Source organism: Oryx dammah, unplaced genomic scaffold (genome assembly GCF_014754425.2).
Source record: "Oryx dammah isolate SB20612 unplaced genomic scaffold, SCBI_Odam_1.1 HiC_scaffold_3, whole genome shotgun sequence".
NCBI classification, from domain to species: Eukaryota; Metazoa; Chordata; class Mammalia; order Artiodactyla; family Bovidae; genus Oryx; species Oryx dammah.
The window spans coordinates 28789600-28811895 of record NW_024070187.1 but is presented as its reverse complement, the minus strand read 5'-3'; the positions used below and the strand labels follow the sequence as shown (position 1 = coordinate 28811895).

General features: G+C 38.2%; 1 protein-coding gene across 1 annotated transcript in view; it reads right to left on the bottom strand.

Moving 5' to 3' along the window:
• The window catches only part of UNC5C (unc-5 netrin receptor C), a 195321-nt gene that overhangs the window by 105975 nt on the left and 67050 nt on the right, over positions 1-22296 (bottom strand). The window contains exon 5 of the mRNA XM_040237306.1: positions 15072-15175. Within this exon, the coding sequence (XP_040093240.1) occupies positions 15072-15175 (104 nt within the window). The remainder of the gene's footprint in view (positions 1-15071; positions 15176-22296) is intronic.

Below are 22296 nucleotides of genomic sequence, written 5' to 3'. Positions count from 1 at the left end.
CCATTGATTCTTAGACATGAGTCTGAGTGAACTCCGGGAGTTGGTGATGGACAGGGAGGCCTGGCGTGCTGCGATTCATGGGGTCACAAAGAGTCGGACATGACTGAGCGACTGAACTGAACTGAAGGTGCTAGAAATAAGGCAAAATATTTAATCATTATGACTGCTGAAGTTTCAGACAATTACAATGTTGGATTCCATTGATTCTTAGTAATATATACATTTTTTGACTCTAGAAGCTGAAAGATTCATATGACTTCTAAATACTGAAAGTGTGAAAGTGTTAGTTGCTCTGTTGGGTCGGACTCTTTGTGACCTCATGGACTGTAGCCCACCGGCTCCTCTGTCCATGGAATTCTCCAGGCAAGAGTACTAGAGTGGGCAGCCATTCCCTTCTCCTGGAGATCTTCCTGACCCAGGGATTGAATCCAGGCTTCCTGCATTGCAGGCAGATTCTTAACTGTTTGAACCAACAGGGAAGCAAGTTCTATTTATCACAAACTATCACAAAAGTAAGAGCAGTACTATGATAGATAAAAATGACCTATAGTATATACCAATTAATTTAATTTTAGAAATACATTTTGGAAAAGTTCTTGAATATTAAATATTTAAAAATCATTGAGATATTCTTTATTAATGGATCTTAAGTGGAGTTTAACTTTTTTACATTTTAAAATTCTAACCATTTTAAGAATTGTGTATAAATAGTAACATACAACTCAGGTAAATATGAGTACCCTATTTTTGGAAAATCAGTGAGATGACTGTTGTTTAGTCACTAAATCATGCCCAGCTCATTTGTAACCCCATGGACTATACAGCCTGTCAGATTCCTCTGTTCTTGGATTTCCCAGGCAAGAATACTGGAATGAGTTGTCATCTCCTTCTCTAGGGGATCTTCCTGACTCGGGAATCAAACCTGCATCTCCTACATTAGCAGGCAGATTCTTTGCCACTGAGCCACCCAGGAAGCCCTCAAGGAGATATAAAATTATATTAAAACAAAGGACTTTCCCCATAAAATAATTTTTGTCTGGATGTTATATGATTAGCTCATGAAAACTGGTCAAATAAGGCTACACATGATGTGTCGTTTTAATGAACTAAATTTCAAAATCATGCAGTCAATAAAGCATTTTGCTATAGAAAAAAACATGGGCTTTGGACCTGGCCAGACTTGGCTCTGTATTGTGGTCCTCCCACTTGCTGAGTCAGCAGTCATGGGTAGGTTGTAAGTTCCTAGAATCACAACCGTCACCTGTACAATGGGAAAGACCATTTCTACCAGACTTGTGGGAAGATTTAATGAACTATGGAAGGTAAAGCACTTAGAATTAGGAGAGTCAATAAATTTAATTGCCTCTTCTCTAACTTTACCCCAAACAGAACTACATCCATCTGCACTAATATATTTTAAATGCTGATGTTTCCGTGTTTCTCAGTGTCTATTAAGTACATATGAAGGACTGACAGAACAACATATGTCTATACTGATAATACCAAAAGGAAACAAAACAACAAAGACAGAAATCTTTCAGTTTTCCACTACATCGGACTAAGGGTGTTGGTTTGTGAGACTTCATTCATAAAACTCTCCTGATTAGGAAGTTTCTCCTTATTTACAACCTCAGTCCCCCCAGTGTACATCATGTTTCAAGCCATCATGTAAGAGGACTGCTTCCCAGCTGTTATAGTAAAATGAGAAACCGTTTAGAAATTCCTCCAACAGGTCTTTCAGTCCTGTTAATGCCTTCAGCCTGGCACATAGTTCTGAAAACTGTAACGTGATTTTATTAATGATGAGTGAGTCCCAATTTGATTATAAGTTTTAGGACTAGAGCATATTGACCCCATATTGTGTTTTCCCAGAAAAGGTGTGTAAAACTGCCATCCCTTCCCTGTGTGTAGTGTGATTTAAGGATCAACTTTTTCTTTATGGCTCTTACATGCATGGTTTTATAGTTTTATTGTTACTGATATTTTATAAAATTCAGAACTATTGGCTCTGTAAGTGCTGTCAGGGGAAGAGAAGTTGTGCAGAAAAACATGGAGATCATTTTTCAAGGGCTCAGGCTTGCATAACTTCTTCTGAGCAGTTGCTGGAGCATTCAAGCACCCTCATCTTTCAAAATTCTATTATCTTTTCCCTAAATACTTTATTTTCTCACTTTAATTTTTTATTTACATCACCAGCAAAGACAGGAAAGTGGATTAACATTCCAGATGGGGTAAATAATCCCCATGTTTAATCTTGGCTTCCTACATTCATTTTCTCACCTTTATTCATTTCTCTTTCTAGTGAAATATCATAGAAGCTAGGTTACCTAAGAGACTTCAAAACTCCCAATGTTAAGAGTATGTAAAGTGGGGGACCCATTTGCACAACAATTATTTTCTAAAAATTACTTAAGTTACTTTTTTATGGCTTACTACTAAAATTGTTTAAAACTTAACTATGTTCATGTTTTACTACTAAAAAATAAAAGATAAACATTTGGGGCAGAATGATATAATAAAAAGTAAAACAATAACTACATCCACTTCCTCACTGCCTTATCCCTTCCAACCCCCTGGGCAAAAGGAACATATCCCTGATTATTCATGTATTGGGGGCTTTACAGAAATGCCTTGCACTAGCATTAGCAACGGAGAAGGCAATGGAACGCCACTCCAGTACTCTTGCCTGGAAAATCCCATGGATGGAGGAGCCTGGTAGGCTGCAGTCCATGGGGTCTCGAAGAGTTGGACACAACTGAGCGACTTCCCTTTCACTTTTCACTTTCATGCTTGGAGAACCCCAGGGACGGGGGAGCCTGGTGGGCTGCTGTCTATGGGGTCGCACAGAGTTGGACATGACCGAAGCGACTTAGCAGCAGCAGCAGCATTAGCAAGCTCAACTATTTCCAAATATATTAAAAGTATTCTCTCAGTTGTTCCTTTAAGTGTCACAGTAAGAAGAATCTATAATCTGAAATTCATTCTTCTTTTCTGGCCAACTGTTTATAAAGAATATTAGTGACAATATAATATTTGGAACCACAATAATATAGACATTATAAAAACAAGGATGATGTTTTAACCTTAGATGACAAAAGTACATACTTTAATATTATCAAATGTTAGGAATGTAAGCCATGCTTTGCTAGAGTGCATGTACTTTAAATCCTAAACAAAAGCTTTATCTGAGACGTGGTTAGGATACATTTTGACTACCTTCAAGAAGGCTAATGTGTCTGTTTCATAGGTCTCATCTCCATTCTGCCAGAAACAACACAAGGGCAGAGGCATTACTCACATTATGAAATAATTAGGCTACAACCACATCTCTCTAAACCCCTGCCCAGTATGGACTGCAAATGCCAATAAAACAACAGAAGCAAATTCAATTTTTCCATTAATCAGAAAGCTCCAAAATTAAGACACATGGAAACATATAAGCAGAAACTGTAACAGATTATAAATCCAATAGTGATTTACATATATTTACAACACCTTCAATATAATCCTATAGGCTGAATTTTGTGATATCTTTCAGTGTGCTCTTTTATATCAATAAAATTGAATTCTTTTTGAGAGTTGTAAATACTTAAGAATTTGTTTCTTTCTACAGTTCAGGGTAAATGACATACCTACATTTTACTGATAAAGAAATGTAAATTTATTTATTTTGAAAGAAAAGACAGACCACTTAAATTCTTTGCAGAGATCCTTTAGAAATAGACTTTGGTCAGGAAATTGCTAACAGGCAGAGGTGCTCAGACTCCCAAATAGCTATTGGCACCCTATGCCCTCCTGATATATGAACTACTAACCATGTGATTGGCTAAAGAACCATTTATCCCTATATGTAAATAATAAAGAGCAACGCATCTTGCAGTTTTCTTTTCTATTCTACTCCCCTGTGCAAGACAGATGTGTTGTGTCTAATTATTCTTTGATTGGTATCTGGAGAAACATTAACATAATTGGCACATTTGTTCTAATTAACAAAGGGAAACTGCCACATGCCACCCAATATGAAAAGTGAGTCCAGCAAGCATTAGCTAGAAAAATCCATATCAACCAAAAAGGTTACTCTGCTAAAGGGACCCTCAAGTCAGAGCACTGAGGTTGAAAATGACTCAACAGAATCGAGAAGCATGTGTACACCTGAGAGAATGAAGATTCAGCCTAGAATTGTTGCACACAGGTATATTAATCATACAAATGGGAAAAGCAATTATGGGGCAATTATCAAATACACACTCAGCCAAACCACGCTTCTAGAAAAAGCATTAGCTAGAAGCTGGGAGTTGGCCAAGTTTTACTGACTGGTTTAGAAGTGACAAGTTTGAATTTTTCCTTATTTGTTTGTTTTAACCTTCCCCTTTAGACCAGGGGTTCTCAAATTTTGTTGTATTTTAGAATCACCTGGGGAGCTATTAAAAACTTATTAAAAATAGTGATACTCAGCCTGCACAAAACACCTATTAAATGAGTATCTTTAGCATGAGCTATAAGTATCAATATTTTCTAATGACTCCCAGATGATCCCAATGTGCATCCTAGTCTTTGAGAACCAGTACTGAAGACGGGTTCTGATCATTTTGCTAAAATGCAGATTCTAATTAAGTGCCCTGTATGGGGCTTGAGATTCTGCCTTGTTAAGAAGCTCCCAGGTCAAGTCAGTACAGATAATCTATGCATCAAGCCTTGAGTAGTAAAGTCTTGACAATGCTGAAAAGATACTTATAGCTAATAAGCCTTCTGTAGACTTTCACCTGGAGAAGGCAATGACAACCCACTCCAGTACTCTTGTCTGGGAAATCCCATGGGCAGAGGAGCCTGGTAGGCTGCAGTCCATGGGGTCGCTAAGAGTCGGACACGATTGAGCGACTTCACTTTCAATTTTCACTTTCATGCATTGGAGAAGGAAATGGCAACCCACTCCAGTGTTCTTGCCTGGAGAATCCCAGGGACGGCGGAGGCCTGGTGGGCTGCCACTATGGGGTCGCACAGAGTTGGACACAACTAAAGCGACTTAGCAGCAGCAGCAGCCTTTCATCAGGTAGGATTTAGCTCCATTGCCCCAGAGTTTGAAATCACAGAATGATCTGCTGGTGTCTCACCCTGACAACAGGTGTTTCATATGTCCAATCAAGAAAGTCTTCATTATAGACTGCAAATGTACCTTATTTATCCATTAAGGTTATGGGTAAAAAGTATCTTAAAAGACAAGAAGCAAAAGGCCATTAAAAAAAAAAAAGTATACAAAGAAACTCTCCTTGTCTCCCAAGTCTACTGTGAAGACATTTTTCTGATACTATCTCTAGTCAAGAATGGAAGGCTACTTTGTTTATGCAATTATTTGCTTCTCAGATTGGCAATAGCAATAAAACATTCATTCACTTCTGCGTTAACCACTGTCCAATATACTTTGTACCTTTTAGTAGCTTTGTGAAAGTATTTGTACTTTTATGCTGTAAAAGTATTGGTCTTCAAGCACGGTCTTTAGGTAACTGTACAAAGAAAAAAAGGCCAGAGGATCAAACTAGTACAGCCACTATGGAGAACAGTGTGGAGATTCCTTAAAAAAATTGCAAATAGAACTGCCTTATGACCCAGCAATCCCACTGTTGGGCATATACACCAAGGAAACCAGAATTGAAAGAGACACATGTACCCCAATGTTCATCGCAGCACTGTTTATCATAGCCAGGACATGGAAACAACCTAGATGTCCATCAGCAGATGAATGGATAAGAAAGCTGTGGTACATATACACAATGGAGTATTACTCAGCCGTTAAAAAGAATACATTTGAATCAGTTCTGATGAGATGGATGAAACTGGAGCCGATTATACAGAGTGAAGTAAGCCAGAAAGAAAAACACCAATACAGTACACTAACACATATATATGGAATTCAGAAAGATGGCAATGATGACCCTGTATACAAGACAGCAAAAGAGACACAGATGTGTAGAGCGGACTTTTGGACTCGGAGAGGGAGAGGGTGAGATGATTTGGGAGAATGGCATTGAAACATGTATAATATCATGTAAGAATTGAATCGCTAGTCTATGTCCGATGCAGGATACGGCATGCTTGGGGCTGGTACACGGGGATGACCCAGAGAGATGTTGTGGGGAGGGGAGTGGGAGGGGGGGTTCATGTTTGGGAACGCATGTACACCCGTGGTGGATTCATGTCAATGTATGGCAAAACCAATACAGAATTGTAAAGTAAGATAAAAAAAATAAATAAATTAAAAAAAAAAAAACAAGTACAAATAAAACCATGCCCCACAGACTTAACAGAAGCTGATAACTAACAGAAATTCTTGAGCTTGTTTTACAGAACAGAAAGGGGACCAACTTGTCAAAACCTCTTTGCTTACAAACTGCCTTCACTGATAAAGCGTGTTTTAGTACTTCTTTCCCCTACCTACCTCTTTTAATTACATACCTTCCCAGCTTCCACGCAGTCAAGTTGTTTCAAAGGAACTTGAAGCCAGCTCCTGCCCAGTGCTAGCGGCTAAGGTGGTTGGGACCCCTGACACTAAAACTGGACCTGTGACCAGTTTTAGGCGGTGAGTGGCCTGTTGACTAGGGAAGACTGGAAACTGCACCCTCAGGTAAGACTGGGCATCTTCATTTTGAATATGTATTAGCACTTAACAGAGATGAGCCTGCGCAGAATACCCATTCCTTGTGCCGCTTCCACCAATCACCTCTCCCCAACCTAAGACCACCTTGCTTATCCCTTAAGTATCCCACCCGCTTGACCTCGAGGAGGCGGAGCTAAAGTTTGTTGTTTATCTTCTTACTTGGCTGTTTTTTGTCCGTGTGAGTAAACTCTTAGCTGCAAATCCCAGTATCTCAGTGATTGGTTCACTGCAGATCTGGCGTAGGGACTTGTTTAGTAACAGAAACGACTGACATTTTGCAACTTCTGCAAACAGAAGGAATTTGCTAAGAAAGGGGTCCTATTTTCCTGCTGCAGAAACACTCCTTTAATTGGACACAGGTCTAGCTCATTGGCTTCCCAGGAGGCTCAATAGTAAAGTATCTGCCTACTGATGCAGGAGACGTGGCTTCAATCCCTGGGTGGGGGAGCACCCTTTGAGCAGGAAATGGCAATCCACTCCAGTATTTCTGCCTGGAAAATTCCATGAAGAGTCTGGCAAGTTACAGTCCATGGGGTTGCACAGAGTGGGATGAAATTGAGCACGCAGGCACCGCCACCTGACTCATTGCTTTTGAGAGCTGAATGTGTGTGAACCACATTTTAGATGTGAACTTGTCTTGAAATCTGAAAATTTTTTCTAAACTTTAAATCCTACTATTAGGAGATAAAAAGCATGCTGATAAATGAATCAATAGTGACGATCACCAAAAGAGCCCAAAGTAGAATGACTCTGATAATATCTTACAAGGGAGCAAAATGACACTGAAATGTTCTTAAAATGCTAACTTTTTCAGGGCAAAAGACCTATAATTGATTAGTCGCAAGATAGCTTCTAACCAGTCTTTACTATAAACTTTCAGATTAAGTAACTCTCAGCATTTACTAACTAAAAGTGTTTGGCCTCTTGCTAAAACTGATCACTTTTAAAAAAACACTGCTTTTCGCTCTCTGTGACTACCACTTTTCTTTCACAATGAGTTTACAATAAATAGTGCCTCTAGGCATATGAAGAATCACTGAAAGAAATTTCAAAGCCAAAGAGTTTATCTAAGGAAAAAAAATTTTTTTTCATGAAATAAGGACTGTAGGAATAAAAGACCCTCCTGACCTGGGATCATGGACTCAAGGTAAGTTACTGCCTATTGCTGAAGCAGCACTGAGAGAGACAGATTGTATTTGAAAATAGCTGAAGCCTGACCACTGATTTTAGGTTATCTAAGAAAAGCTCTACTGTTTGCTCTTTTTAGCACAGAAGATTTCACTTTCTTCTGAAGAACCAAATACATTCTAGATTTTATTCATTTAATAAAATAAAATTTAAAATCCATGTTCAGAATTTCTGTTCCCAAAGGAATTAAAATATATCCTTTGTTTCTTCTGCCCTAAGACTAACAACTACCTTCTGTTGTGTGAAGTACGGCAAGATCTCCTGAATGGTGTCTCTGCTTCCATTGTTACACTTCTAAAATCTACACTCCCTACAGCAGCAAGAATGAGCTTAGAAATAAAATGTATCAGGTCGTGTCAATTCCTCACTTAAAATCTCCAATGACTGCATATATTCAGAAACAAAATCCCTTCCCATTACTGTGTTTCAGTCCCCAAGCTCATCCTAACTCTCTGACTGAAGGGCTTCCTGCCCTCCTCCTGGCTCACTGTCTCAGAGACACTGGCCTCCTTTTTAATCTGTAACCACATTCTGAGGTATTCTGCTCCCCTGCCTGGAGCTTCCTGACCCAGATCTTTTTAAGTCTGGCTCTTTCTTGTCATTCAGATCTCAGCTCAAATGTTATTTCATCAGACAGATTCTCCTTGAACTCTAAGTGACTCTTGATCCCCAACAACCATCAGCCTTCCCAGATATGACCTTGTCATATTTCCTTTAACTTACAATTATCTGATTATATCTTGTGCTATTTTTTTTTCTTGTTTTTAGTGTTTTATTACCATTTAGGGACTTTGCCATGTATCGCCTTCAAATAGAAGAGTGTCTAGTACACGGTGAGAGGACAATAAATGTTTCTTGAATAAATGATTTACTAAGTAAAAATAAAAATGATTTTGTACTATAGGCTCAAAGGAACCACTGTATATGTGCAGAAGTCATGCCACAAATCTATTATAAATCAAAGAAAGGTTATTATTTATTCCTGTGTTTTAAAAATTGATCTTGATATTGGTTCACTTTATTATATTTTAAAATTGGTTTACAGAGTTATCTGCAAACCAGTTATCTATTTATGGTGATCTCTATGCGTAACTATTAGATGCATATATTGACAGAAAATCATATGAAGTAACCAAAATAAACAGACAATGTTGGCAACTGTTGACTGGACCAATGTAAAGCTTGCAAGTTGGCTATCAGTCAAGGAACCTGATACTTGTGGCAAACCTATTTGTAGGGCTGATAATCATCCCATAAGCAAAACCCCTTCTTGTTACACACATGCTCGGAGAAAATTCCTTTAGATATCACTGGGCACTGAAAGCAATGTCTCCCTCCAAAGCAGTATTCAAACTCTTCTCTCTAAACCTCTTTTGACTACAAAGAATATAAAGCATAGCTTGGAAGACAATGTACCTGCATGGAAATGCATCAACACAAAGTTCTGATTATGAGGGAATGGCAGCGAAACATGCAGGTCTCTCATGAAACCAAGTGTTCAGTGGTGATATTAATAATCAGTTAGATGGAGAGCCACCTGATGCTATACATTTGGCAAAGCCTCTGGCTGCCAGCCTCTTTTCCCCCAGCATTATCCACTTAAATTTTTTTCCTGTTGAGCAAGACTGCCAAATAATCTATTCTTATACACTTCACCCCATATTTTCCCACTTGCTAATTAGAGATGCAAATGTTGATAAATAAGATGACACTTTTTAAGCACAATTGGGTCAATAAGTTGAACATGGTGCCCTGTTCCTCCAATTTGACTCCTGTGAGAAATAGTTCAATTATAATTAGAGGAGCAATTATCTCCTTGTTTAAGGTGAAACAAATCACAGGTTTATTTTAGTGAAAAATTCAGTTTTGTTCCTTGTGTCATGCCAACAAATGTCATATCCATTGATGTTTTTGATCCCAGTACTCTCCAAAAGAGATAATCTGATGAAATAAAGCATCTCTGAGTATATTTCTGGCTCACCATATGACAGCAACATTTTCCAGGCATAAACCAAAATGAGCAAGGAGGGATTCATTTCACAGAGTTCTGCTATTATGCCACTGGAGCAACTCAGCACCCGTTCACAGGCATATTAATTTTCTGGTTTCTTTGGGGAGATGAGAGATTTCTGCTAAAGGAAGGTAAATGCCTCCCCAGAAATGGAAGAAAAGTTTTATATTTTTGGCTTGATCCTTGCAAAAGAGTTATTAAAAATACTGAGCAATACCATTTCAGATTATTTCTGGGATTTATTTTCTTTCACTGAGTCTGCTTTTAATTTTAATATAATTACTAGTAACCTGTCCTGTAGTCCACGAACTAAAGTAACTCCCAGTGGCCTTTTGGAGTGATCCAAATGGTCCAGTGGGTTAGAACCCTTCTGACTGACTCCCTTACTCCACCTGCACTGAGTTCTCTCAGCATACATCTTCCGTGGTGACAAACATCCTGTTTCTGGAAAGTTCCATTTCCTGAGGTGCAGCTTCTCTGTCACATCCAACAGGGACTCTTTATTTCATTTAATTCAATGCACTCAGAGAATCTACTATGTAACCTACAGTCTGCTTGTGTTAGAGATAAACATGAACAAAAACCCCTTTTCTTTTTATTTCATCCAATCTAGTCAAGCAGGCAAAGGAGTAAACAGACATATTTTGACAGAGATAATAAATAGTTGGAGCTATAAAAAGTCAGAGAACGTAGGGGCTGACATTCAGGCAGCTTTACTGCTTCATTCATACCTGGTATGAAATACTGATATAGTTCTGCATCTGCTGATTAATAGCTAAGCACCCCTCACCCCAAGGTGCTTGCTTCTGGGGATCCTTGGACCATACTATGATGCAGCAACTAAGGGATTTGCACCTTTGATACCACAGAAGGCCCCCAGATGCCCCCAGATGCTAGTTGCTGGTGCTAAGTCACATCAGTCGTGTCTGACTCTGTGCGACCCATAGACGGTGGCCCACCAGGCTCTCCCGCCCCTGGGATTCTCCAGGCAAGAACACTGGAGTGGGTTGCCATTTCCTTCTCCAGTGCATGAAAGTGAAAAGTGAAAGTGAAGTCACTCAGTCATGCCTGACTCTTCGAGACCCCATGGATGCAGCCTACCAGGCTCCTCCGTCCATGGGATTTCCCAGGCAAGAGGACTGGAGTGGGCTGCCATTGCCTTCTCCACCAGATGCTAGTAGCCCTGTGCTAAGGAAGCTGTGTGGCTCATAAATATTTAAATAAAGAAAATGAGGAAAGGGCCTGGCAAGAAGGAGGCCAGGGGAAGGAACAGCCAACACTAGAGCTCTGAAAGTCTTGTGCTTCATCCCTGAGGTACCTGCAACATATTTTTTTTCCTTAACCAGTGAGTACTGGGAGGAGTGCTTTGTCAAAACTGTCACCACCTGGAGAGGTGGAGTACGGGGAATCCTGAGTTGGTCTCTTCCTCCTCAAAATGGCAGCCCACTCTAGGACTCTTGCCTGGAAAACCGCATGGACAGAGGAGCCTGGTGGGCTGCAGTCCATGGGGTCGCAAAGAGTCAGACACGACTGAGCAACTTCACTTCACTTCTCTTCCTCCTCTGAGACTTTCTTTGTCACTCTCTTTCCTTTGGCTTGGAAAAGGAGAACTTCCAACAGTAATCCCACTGCAGATTCCCTCTTTTGGAGGAAACGCAAAGTCTGGTCCAGCGTTCTAGGCCCATGATGACTAAACAGGTAACTTTAAAAATCAGAGCAAGCACAGCAGCACATCAGGACTTGGTGCAGATTTCCACAGTAACAAGTCATTTTTAGAGTAAATATGTTACATAAATAAGGGAGTTTCCTCATTTTAAAGCTCAAACTTTATCTTCATTTGTAGCATTTGTGGATTTTAATCAAAATAACTGGTTAGAAGACACAGGAGGGAATCTCTGTGATTTTTCATCAGACAGAAGCTTCATTGCTGCATACCCTACAGTGCCCAGCAGAGGTGCAATGTGCCAGTGACTACTGTGAATTCCAGAGGTTGAGTTCAGTCTTCTCTGAATCAAGAGGTGATAATATATTAATAATAATAACAATAGTACTGTTTCTTGAGTTCTTCTACATGTTCTAAGTGATTTATTTGCATTTATCATCTCATTTAATCTTCAACTACGTTCTGGAGAGACACTATTATTATCTCCGGTTTGTAATTTAATTAAGGAAACTTAGGTATAGGAATTGAAATACCTTGCTCGAAGTCCAACAGTCAGAAATGGTGACATGGGGTTAAGCCTAGAGTTACGAATGGAAAATAGTTTAACACTCTGTAGCAAAAATTAAAGCCAAAATAGAGGAGAAAATTAAATGTTATTTATTACCACAGAAATCCCTGTGCCATTATTTGCACCAAAGGTGATGCTGCTGTAACTTAAGATTAGTAGAGCTCTTTGGAAACCTACTGACTTATGTGGGAAGGAAATTACTGCCTCTTGATATTTTACAAATAATGAACTTGACTACCTGTTCAATGGTGCTAGACATATACTTACTAAACAAAGATAAACTGAATCAACCAACCATGTATTTGCTGAGCATGTAGTAGCTGAGTTTTTCAAAATCATTTGCCTAGAACACAAAAGAAGCAAAAATCCTTGCCAGTATGGCCTGATACCTTAAAAACTGATTTTGTTTATGGTAACACATGAGAGTTTTACCTTCTGGTTTCCCTTTAAGATGAGTATTTCATTTCAGTCTATTTTTATGCTTTTAAATTCCTCAAACAAAATATTAGATAATGAATATGTATATCATTAAATTAAAATAATTTTATAATCCCTTAATTCATCACGTTATATTTCATCCCTTTCTCTTTTTTCTGCTCCTCTTGAGCAAATGACAGTTGCAATGTGTCACGTTAAGGTATACATTAGATTTCTGATCTTGGTGATTCTAAGGGTGTTGGAAATAATCTACACAGGAGTTTATGAGCCTGCTCTCAAGCAAGTGTTTTTGATCTCTCTCCTGACTTGAAAAAAATCACATTAAATATAGTTCTTTGAATGTCAAATGGGTATATGATTTTTGAGCTTGCCAAGTGTTAATTGGTCTCTTCCCCAGTGATGATACAGATAAAATTCACAGCCAATTAGTTTGCAGTCATGAATCTTTACTCCTTGACAAAGTGAACTACTTTGCTGAGAAAACTAAAAAAAATTAAGAAGTTACTGCTGCTGCTGCTGCTAAGTCGCTTCAGTCGTGTCTGACTCTGTGCGACCCCATAAATGGCAGCCCACTAGGCTCCTCTGTCCCTGGGATTCTCCAGGCAAGAATACTGGAATGGGTTGCCATTTCCTTCTCCAACACATGAAAATGAAAAGTGAGAGTGAAGTTGCTCAGTCGTGCCCGACTCTTAGCGACCCCATGAACTGCAGCCTACCAGATTCCTCCCTCCATGGGATTTTCCAGGCAAGAGTACTGGAGTGGGCTGCCATTGCCTTCTCCTAAGAAGTTACTAGAATCTCCTAACTGAAAATCTCTGCAGGGATCTGCTCACTTTAAGAAACACTGAGTCAAAAAAATCTATGGACACTCATGTTACTCAGGATATGTTTTGGTCTTTAAGGCAATTTAATGAAGGAGGTTTGCATTAAAATTTTAGAAATATGATTAAGGAGAAAGATGTACTTATTGTCATAAGTGAAATGAAATGTTGCATAGAGAAGAGCTGTTTCCTTTCTAATCAAAATAAATCATCCTGTGAGTCAGTGGTGGACGATAAGGTTTTGGTGTGGTTGGATAAAACAGAAGTAATCATGCATAATCTCTGATACAGTGCTAGAAAGTGCCATGGAATGTCAGGTACAAGATGAAAACCAACTCTCTTCTTTCAAAGTAAAAAAAAAGGAAATTTCATTAAAAGTGCCACTCAGAGGCTTGCATTGACAGACTGGAGATGTGAATGGCAGTTACAGAAAATGGAGTCATTTGTAAGGGCCCTGGCTAAATTTCTAATTAATTTATTATTATTTTGGAAACAGCTATCAGATGTTTAATTTTGTTGTTATGGGACACACTAACTGTGCTGACTCTCACTTTTGCCTGAATTTTCAGAGGACAGAAAAACTATGGAAACCTGATAAGTGCATTGATTATTTAAAAAATATGGACAATGTAGTAAGTCTTAGTAATATTATTTTACAATTTCATAGACAGGAAAGATTGCAGGTTTATTTTTACAAAAAATCAGCTGACCCATATACAGCCCCAAATTATAGCAATTTAAAAAATGCTTCTTTCCATATATGCAATAAAGAATAACAATTCCAAAGAACTCAGTGTAGTTTAGAGGCTAACAAGGACCACCAGCAAGTTGGCAGTTATGTTACTTATCAAATTAAAGCTTTCTTGTGTTTGTAGGATACTGGATCTGCCAGGACAATAGTATTTGATGTAAATTAGAATGTCTTCTGATACTCCTAACAGGGGAACATTTTTCAGAGTTTGGAATTAGTTGAAATGAAATAAAAGACATGGTATTGGATGATTTTCCTCAGCAGTGTGCTCTAATAGTGTCTCAAGGAGAGCATAGAATACTCCTGTGGTTATGGAGGCCTATCCCCCCATGGACAGGCATTTTCAAAGGGCATTGTATTGTCTGGTGCTAATAAAAAATCATGGTATAAATCTGATTTATAATATTTCATGAACTTGCAATAGGCTTTGTTTCCCCAAAACCAGAAAATGAAAATTAAGAGCTAATGGAAAACTTATAGGATGAAACTACTTGACATTCCTCAAACATGTTTTTATTCATGGTGTGCGGCTATGGCTTTTGTGTACATCCTTGATTACAGGGCAGGAAACATATATGTGGAGCACACAGGCTGTCACACATACACACACATGTACACATCTTACATTTTTTGCATAGTATCAAGAACAATAATAAAATTGATGGTACATTATTAAGTCAGGCCATCTTTCTTTATGATTAGTGCCAGATAAAATAAAACAGTGTTTCTTATTTCTTGAAAGAGAATAACAAAATTAAACCAAGCTGCCTGTGGCTTTGTCCAGTGGGGCATTCTAATTGACTCCAAGTCATTAATCAGTTCCCAATCAATCTATTTTGCCAGTAGCAAGCAGTTAGGACTCCATTACCAACCATTCATCATGCCATACCCTAATTCACTGCACCATTAGCCATGGATTAGGCCTCTGTTAGAATAACTAAGTGCCAGTTGCTAAATGCAAAGAATTTTTGCTTCTCACCTCAGCCACTGGGATCCCTTCAGGTGGTCGGCACTGGAGCAAGACTTCCTGTTCCAAGGATACTTCCTTTCCCAGAGGTTCCTGCTCAAATGTTTTTCGTAGATCTGGAAAGCACAAGTAATAAAATAAAAGACAAAACTAATTAATGTTTATTCATTTCTAGAAAGTACAATAATAAATTTGCATTTATTATTTTCTGTTTCTTTGTAGTTTTTAATCATGTTAGTACTGTGCCATAATGTGACTGATTATATTCTATGTAGTGAAAATTATGAAATTTAGAGATTACTAGCTGTTCCTACTTTAATCTTCACTGGAATGCTTTGGAGATTCTCATTCTAACAATTAATGACACTCATTCATTATAGTTTGCTAGTATTTCTTAATAATCAACTATAACAATCACATTTTTAATCAAAGGAATCCCATTGTTATGATTCTTATTCATACAGAGTCCCTTATATATATTAATATTTTTTCTTTCTTTACAATAAATACTACTGAAGTTGCAACAACTCTGAGATCTTTCGATAAATAACTCAAAAGCAAGTTTCTATTTCAGAATGAAAACAGAATGCTGGAGTCCTGGAGAAATAAATATAGCTTCTTGAAGTATCTCAAACATAAGAGAGAGAAAAGAGTAATTATTGGGATGGGTCCAGAAATATCTCAATATATAATTATGTCACCATTCTCCAATTAGAAGATTAAATAGTTATTTCTGCTCAAATGTAACAAGAATCTAATTACTTATTTATATAATTATAGTTGCTATAGCAATATGCAGTACAATCTTAAAAACTGCTATTGATAGACACAAAAATGTTAGAAATCGGTTTTATCATTTTAAACACCAAAGCTAAAAAATAAATGAGTCAGTTATATAGCTTTAAAGCAGCTTTTTTTTTTTTAAGGCAAACTTAAAAAAATTTCATCCATGTACTACTTAATAAAAATTTATTGAAGTTTTACCTAGTAGATTTTATTAAAAAGCTAACGCCTCTGTCTTTTCATCCCATGTCCCCAGTAATGACTTAAAAATATAAAAGCACCATTTCAGCCTACTGAACTAATGGGTAGAAATCCAAAGACTGTAGAAGTATATCTCTAAGCCTTTCAAAGAGCTATAAGAAAGCACCATCTGGAAAAATGCAGTGAGAAAAAAATTCATGTCATATTATTTGCTATTTGGGTGAATTTCTTGGCAGAAGAAAGCCTTCAAGAGTTTAGGGGTTCTGAAAAGATTATTGGATCTATGTGGGTCTGAGGTAAGATAAGAGACTCTATAAATCATGCGAAATTTCTGTCAGAAAGGCATTTCTAATTTTATTTTCAAGAAATTGAGTAGACTGTAGAAACAAATGCTTAAAATCCAGATTTATTAGAACATGAAAGTTATTTAAGCCATGTCCTTATTTTACATATAAGAAACACATTTCTCAAATTACTCAAAGCCTCACAGCAAAATAATTGATGCTGCATTAGAACCTGCTAGCTGGTGATCTGATACCTATTTTTTTTATCCCACACAGCCTTCATATCTCTTAAGGTTGATTTGCATCCTTTCAACAGCAACATCAGAAAATTTCCACTCTTTCTTTTCTCATACGGTTGCTTCTCTTTGTTTTAAATCTGCATTAACATAAAAATTTTGTCAAAATATTAATAAAAGCAAAAGCAGCACTGAGTAAGTTTCATGGGATAAAAATGTTCTTTTTTCCTTTTTTGCCTGGGCTGGGTCTTCACTGCTGCCCAGGGGCTTTCTCTAGTTGCCTCGAGTTGGGGTGCTGTGCGGACTTCTCCTGAGGTGGTTTCTCTTGTGGAACACAGGTTCTATGGTGTTGGCTCAGTAGTTGTGGCTTGAAGGCTTTAGAGCCTGGGGTCAGTAATTAGGCCATATGGGCTTTCCACAGCATGTGTGATACTCCCAGATCAAGGATTGAACCCGTGTCCCCTGCAATGGCAGGCAGATTCTTAATCACTGGGCCACCAGGGAAGTCCTAGGATAAAATATTCTTATAAGGTATATCTTGTTTGTGAAAAATGATTCTGAAAACCTCCCATCTGATGCATGGTAAGGTAAAGATGTAAAGACTAGAATTAATTCTCAAATAAAATAATACATAGACTCACTCTCAGTTAAATTAAATAGCATATCACAAAATAAGGATGGAGAATTAGAAAGAGTGAGTCACATATATCTCCAAAGAGTCAAAACAAATTCCTTTAATATTAATTATCTCCTTATGATAGATATTTTATTAGGTACTTAGGATGAAGATATGTAAGATTCATAATCAAGACTAGAAAGGTAAGCCGAGATCTATTCATGAAAAGCCTTCCTGCTATGCTGCTGCTGCTGCTGCTGCTGCTAAGTCATGTCAGTCATGTCTGACTCTGTGCGACCCCATAGATGGCGGCCCACCAGGCTCCCATCCCTGGGATTCTCCAGGCAAGAATACTGGAGTGGGTTGCCATTTCTTTCTCCAGTGCATGAAAGTGAAAAGTGAAAGTGAAGTTGCTTAGTTGTGTCCGACCCTTCGCGACCCCACGGACTGTAGCCTACCAGGCTCCTCTGTCCATGGGATTTCCCAGGCAAGAGTACTGGAGTGGGGTGCCATTGCCTTCTCCTCCTGCTATGCTAAGGAACAGCAAACTCTCAAATGCTTTTAAGCAGAGGAAGGAAATCAGATGTCATATTCCTCTCAGTATGACTGAGGTGTAATGCTTAAGAAGCAGAGGTAGTTAGAGACCCATTTGAATAGATCAGGAGGGATGATGGGGAACTGAACTCAGCTATTGACAGTGGACAGGAAGAAGAGAAAGTAGATTCTGGTAATGAACGGATCATTTGTTCCAGAATACCTAAGTATCTGGAGAGTGCAAAGAGGAAAGGATAATACTATATTCTCAGCTATTGCAATTATTAAGTTTATACCATCATTAAATGAAACCATACCACCATGGGCAGGAAAGTGGTGAGAAAGATAGCAAGCTTATTTTGGTACATGTTCAGCTTGTTTTTATTGTTGTTCAGTCACTAAGTCATGTCCGACTCTTTGTGACCCCAGGAACTTCAGCACACCAGGCTTTCCAGTCCTTCACTATCTCCCAGAATTCACTCAAACTCATGTCCATTGAGTCAGTGATGCCATCCAACCATCTCATCCTTTGTTTCCTGCTTCTCCTGTTGCCCTCAATCTTTCCCAGCAGGAAAGGTTTCAGGGTCTTTTCCAGTGAGTCAGCTCTTTGCATCAGGTGGCCTAAGTATTGGAGCTTCAGCTTCACATCAGTCCTCCCAATGAATTTTCAGGGTTGATTTCCAAACCAGGATTGACTGGTTTGATCTCCTTGCTGTCCAAGGGACTCTCAAGAGTCTTATCCAACACCATAGTTCAAAAGTATCAATTCTTCAGAGCTCAGCCTTCTTTATGGTCCAGCTCTCACATCCATACATGATTACTGGAAAACCCATAGCTTTGACTATGTAGACCTTTGTCTGTAAAGTGATGTCTCTGCTTTTTAATATGCTGTCAAGATTTATCATAGCTTTTCTTCCAAGGAGCAAATGTCTTTTAATTTTTTGGTCGCAGTCACCATCTGCAGTGATTTTGGAGCCCAAGAAAATAAAATCTGTCACCGTTTCCATATTTGCCCCCTCTATTTGGAAATGGAAAAATCCAGTATATCCAGATCATGATTTCTAATCTCAGCATGATTGACATTCAGGACTGGATAATCCTGTTGTGAGGCTGCATTCTGCATAGTAAGTTTCTTAGAAGCATCCCTGGACTCCATCCAGCAAATAACAGCAGAGCTCTCCAAGCCAGGACAACATAAATGCCTCCAGATAATGCCAAATGTCCCCTGACAGGAAAATCACCTCGAATTAAGGACCACAGTTCTGAAGTTTGGAAAAAGAAGGCCAGGTAGAAGATCTGTGCTTCACTGTCTAGGAGATGGCTGAAGCACTAGAAACAGATGACATTACCAGAGCAGGAAAAAAAAAAAAAAAAAAAAAAGAGGACACCAACATTTCAGAGGAAAAGCTGTCTGCAAAAATGTTATGGTGTGAACAAAGACACAGGAGAAAAACCAAGAGACAACTGTCAGAAGAGCCAAGTTTAAGAAGTTTGGATGCCAACAGGACAAATGCAGCAAAGGATGTAAAAGGAGAAGTTTGAGAAATTTAGGAGTGAAGGGGGAGTAGAAACCCAGCTGTGTTGGGAGTGCACAGAAATTGGGAGAATGTTTTATAGTTTTCTGTATATAGGTCTTTAGTTTCTTTAGGTAGATATATTCCTAAGTATTTTATTCTTTTTGTTGCAATGGTGAATGGAATTGTTTCCTTAATTTCTTCTTCTACTTTCTCATTATTAGTGTATAGGAATGCAAGGGATTTACCTATATACAGAAAACTATAAAACACTGATGAAAGAAATCAAAGAGGACACTAATAGATGGAGAAATATACCATGCTCATGGATCAGAAGAATCAATATAGTGAAAATGAGTATATTACCCAAAGCAATTTACAAATTCAATGCAATCCCTATCAAGATACCGGCGATATTTTTCACAGAACTAGAACAAATAATTTCAAGATTTGTATGGAAGTACAAAAAACCACGAATAGCCAAAGCAATTTTGAGAAAGAAGAATGGAACTGGAGTAATCAATTTGCCTGACTTCAGGCTCTACTACAAAGCCACAGTCATCAAGACAGTATGGTACTGGCACAAAGACAGAAATATAGATCAATGGAACAAAATAGAAAGCCCAGAGATAAATCCACACACATATGGACACCTTATCTTTGACAAAGGAGGCAAGAATATACAATGGAGTAAAGACAATCTCTTTAATAAGTGGTGCTGGGAAAACTGGTCAACCACTTGTAAAAGAATGAAACTAGATCACTTTCTAACACCATACACAAAGATAAACTCAAAATGGATTAAAGATCTAATTGTAAGACCAGAAACTATAAAACTCTTAGAGGAGAACATAGGCAAAACACTCTCCGACATAAACCACAGCAGGATCCTCTATGATCCACCTCCCAGAATTCTGGAAATAAAAGCAAAAATAAACAAATGGGATCTAATTAAAATTAAAAGCTTCTGCACAACAAAGGAAAACATAAGCAAAGTGAAAAGACAGCCTTCCAAATGGGAGAAAATAATAGCAAATGAAGCAACTGACAAACAACTAATCTCAAAAATATACAAGCAACTCCTGAAACTCAATTCCAGAAAAATAAACGACCCAATCAAAAAATGGGCCAAAGAACTAAATAGACATTTCTCCAAAGAAGACATACGGATGGCTAACAAACACATGAAAAGATGCTCAACATCACTCATTATTAGAGAAATGCAAATCAAAACCACAATGAGGTACCATTTCACACCAGTCAGAATGTCTGCGATCCAAAAATCTGCAAGCAATAAATGCTGGAGAGGGTGTGGAGAGAAGGGAACCCTCCTACACTGTTGGTGGGAATGCAAACTAGTACAGCCACTATGGAGAACAGTGTGGAGATTCCTTTAAAAATTGCAAATAGAACTGCCTTATGACCCAGCAATCCCACTGTTGGGCATACACATGGAGGAAACCAGAATTGAAAGAGACACATGTACCCCAATGTTCATCGCAGCACTGTTTATAATAGCCACGACATGGAAACAACCTAGATGTCCATCAGCAGATGAATGGATAAGAAAGCTGTGGTACGTATACACAATGGAGTATTACTCAGCCATTAAAAAGAATACATTTGAATCAGTTCTGATGAGATGGATGAAACTAGAGCCGATTATACAGAGTGAAGTAAGCCAGAAAGAAAAACACCAATACAGTATACTAACACATATATATGGAATTTAGAAAGATGGCAATGATGACCCTGTATGCAGGACAGCAAAAAAGACACAGATGTGTATAGCGGACTTTTGGACTCAGAGGGAGAGGGAGAGGGTGTGATGATTTGGGAGAATGACATTGAAACATGTATAATATCATGTAAGAATCGAATTGCCAGTCTATGTCTGATGCAGGATATGGCACGCTTGGGGCTGATACGCGGGGATGACCCAGAGAGATGTTGTGGGGAGTGGGGTGGGAGGGGGGTTCATGTTTGGGAATGCATGTACACCTGTGGTGGATTCATGTCAATCTATGCCAAAACCAATACAGAATTGTAAAGTAAAAATTAAAAAATAAATAAATAAATTAAAAAAAAAAAGAAATTGGGAGAATGACTATAATAATAACTACTGTTCTTTTACAAATTTTATTTTGACAAAAGTCAGCAGCACTGTTAAGGGATGATGGGTTCAAATGTAGCAGGCTATAATTCTTCTTAGGATTTTGTATATAGTTTTTGCAACTGTTTCCAAATTCCCGCCAATGGAAGGCACATCTTATGAAAATTGCTATTTCCTAATTGAGAATGGTGACCACACATCAGAGGCCTATACTTCAAAAGACAGGTTTAACTGAACCATCACTGAATACCGTATAATTATATTGTTTTGATATTATTTGATTTTAAACTGTATGTAAATTTTATCTAATTTCTAAAATGATTCATAGGTTACCCCTCACAATGTAATACTTCTTCCTGAAAAATCCTTTTAATTCTGGCCCAAAATCTCTTTTCTAGCTTTCAGGTTGTATAAAGAACATAGAATATATTGTGCTGTCCAGCATGGCAGCTGCTCCTTTCATATGCCTCCGAAGTACTCTGCAAGCAGTGTGAGTAACATTTTAAACATATCCTTCATCATTTGGAGAGATGTGATAGAAGGCAGGCCGGATGCCTGCAGGCAGAGAGAACACGAGGGTGACGAATGAGTAAGCAGGAAAAATAGACACTTGTTAGCTAGGAATTAGATGTAAAACAGAATGTTTTCGAATAATGTGGGCATTTCTGTCAGGAAAAAGATGAATTTATGCCCTTGGAAGACCTTTAGGATTCTACACTTCTGTTTTCTTTCCATTAGTTCTAAGGCTACTACCGAAATAGGTAAAAAATCCTTTCATTAAAACCTAGATTACTTTTGCAAAGTCAGCTCAGCTTACCTCTGATTTAGTCATTGATTCCATCAATTAAAAGAAAAATCACCTTTCTTATAAGTATGCATTCAGAGAGATGTTTACTTAACATGAATATTGGCTTACTAAATCCATACAGTGAAATCCAATTAGCAGATGCAGAATC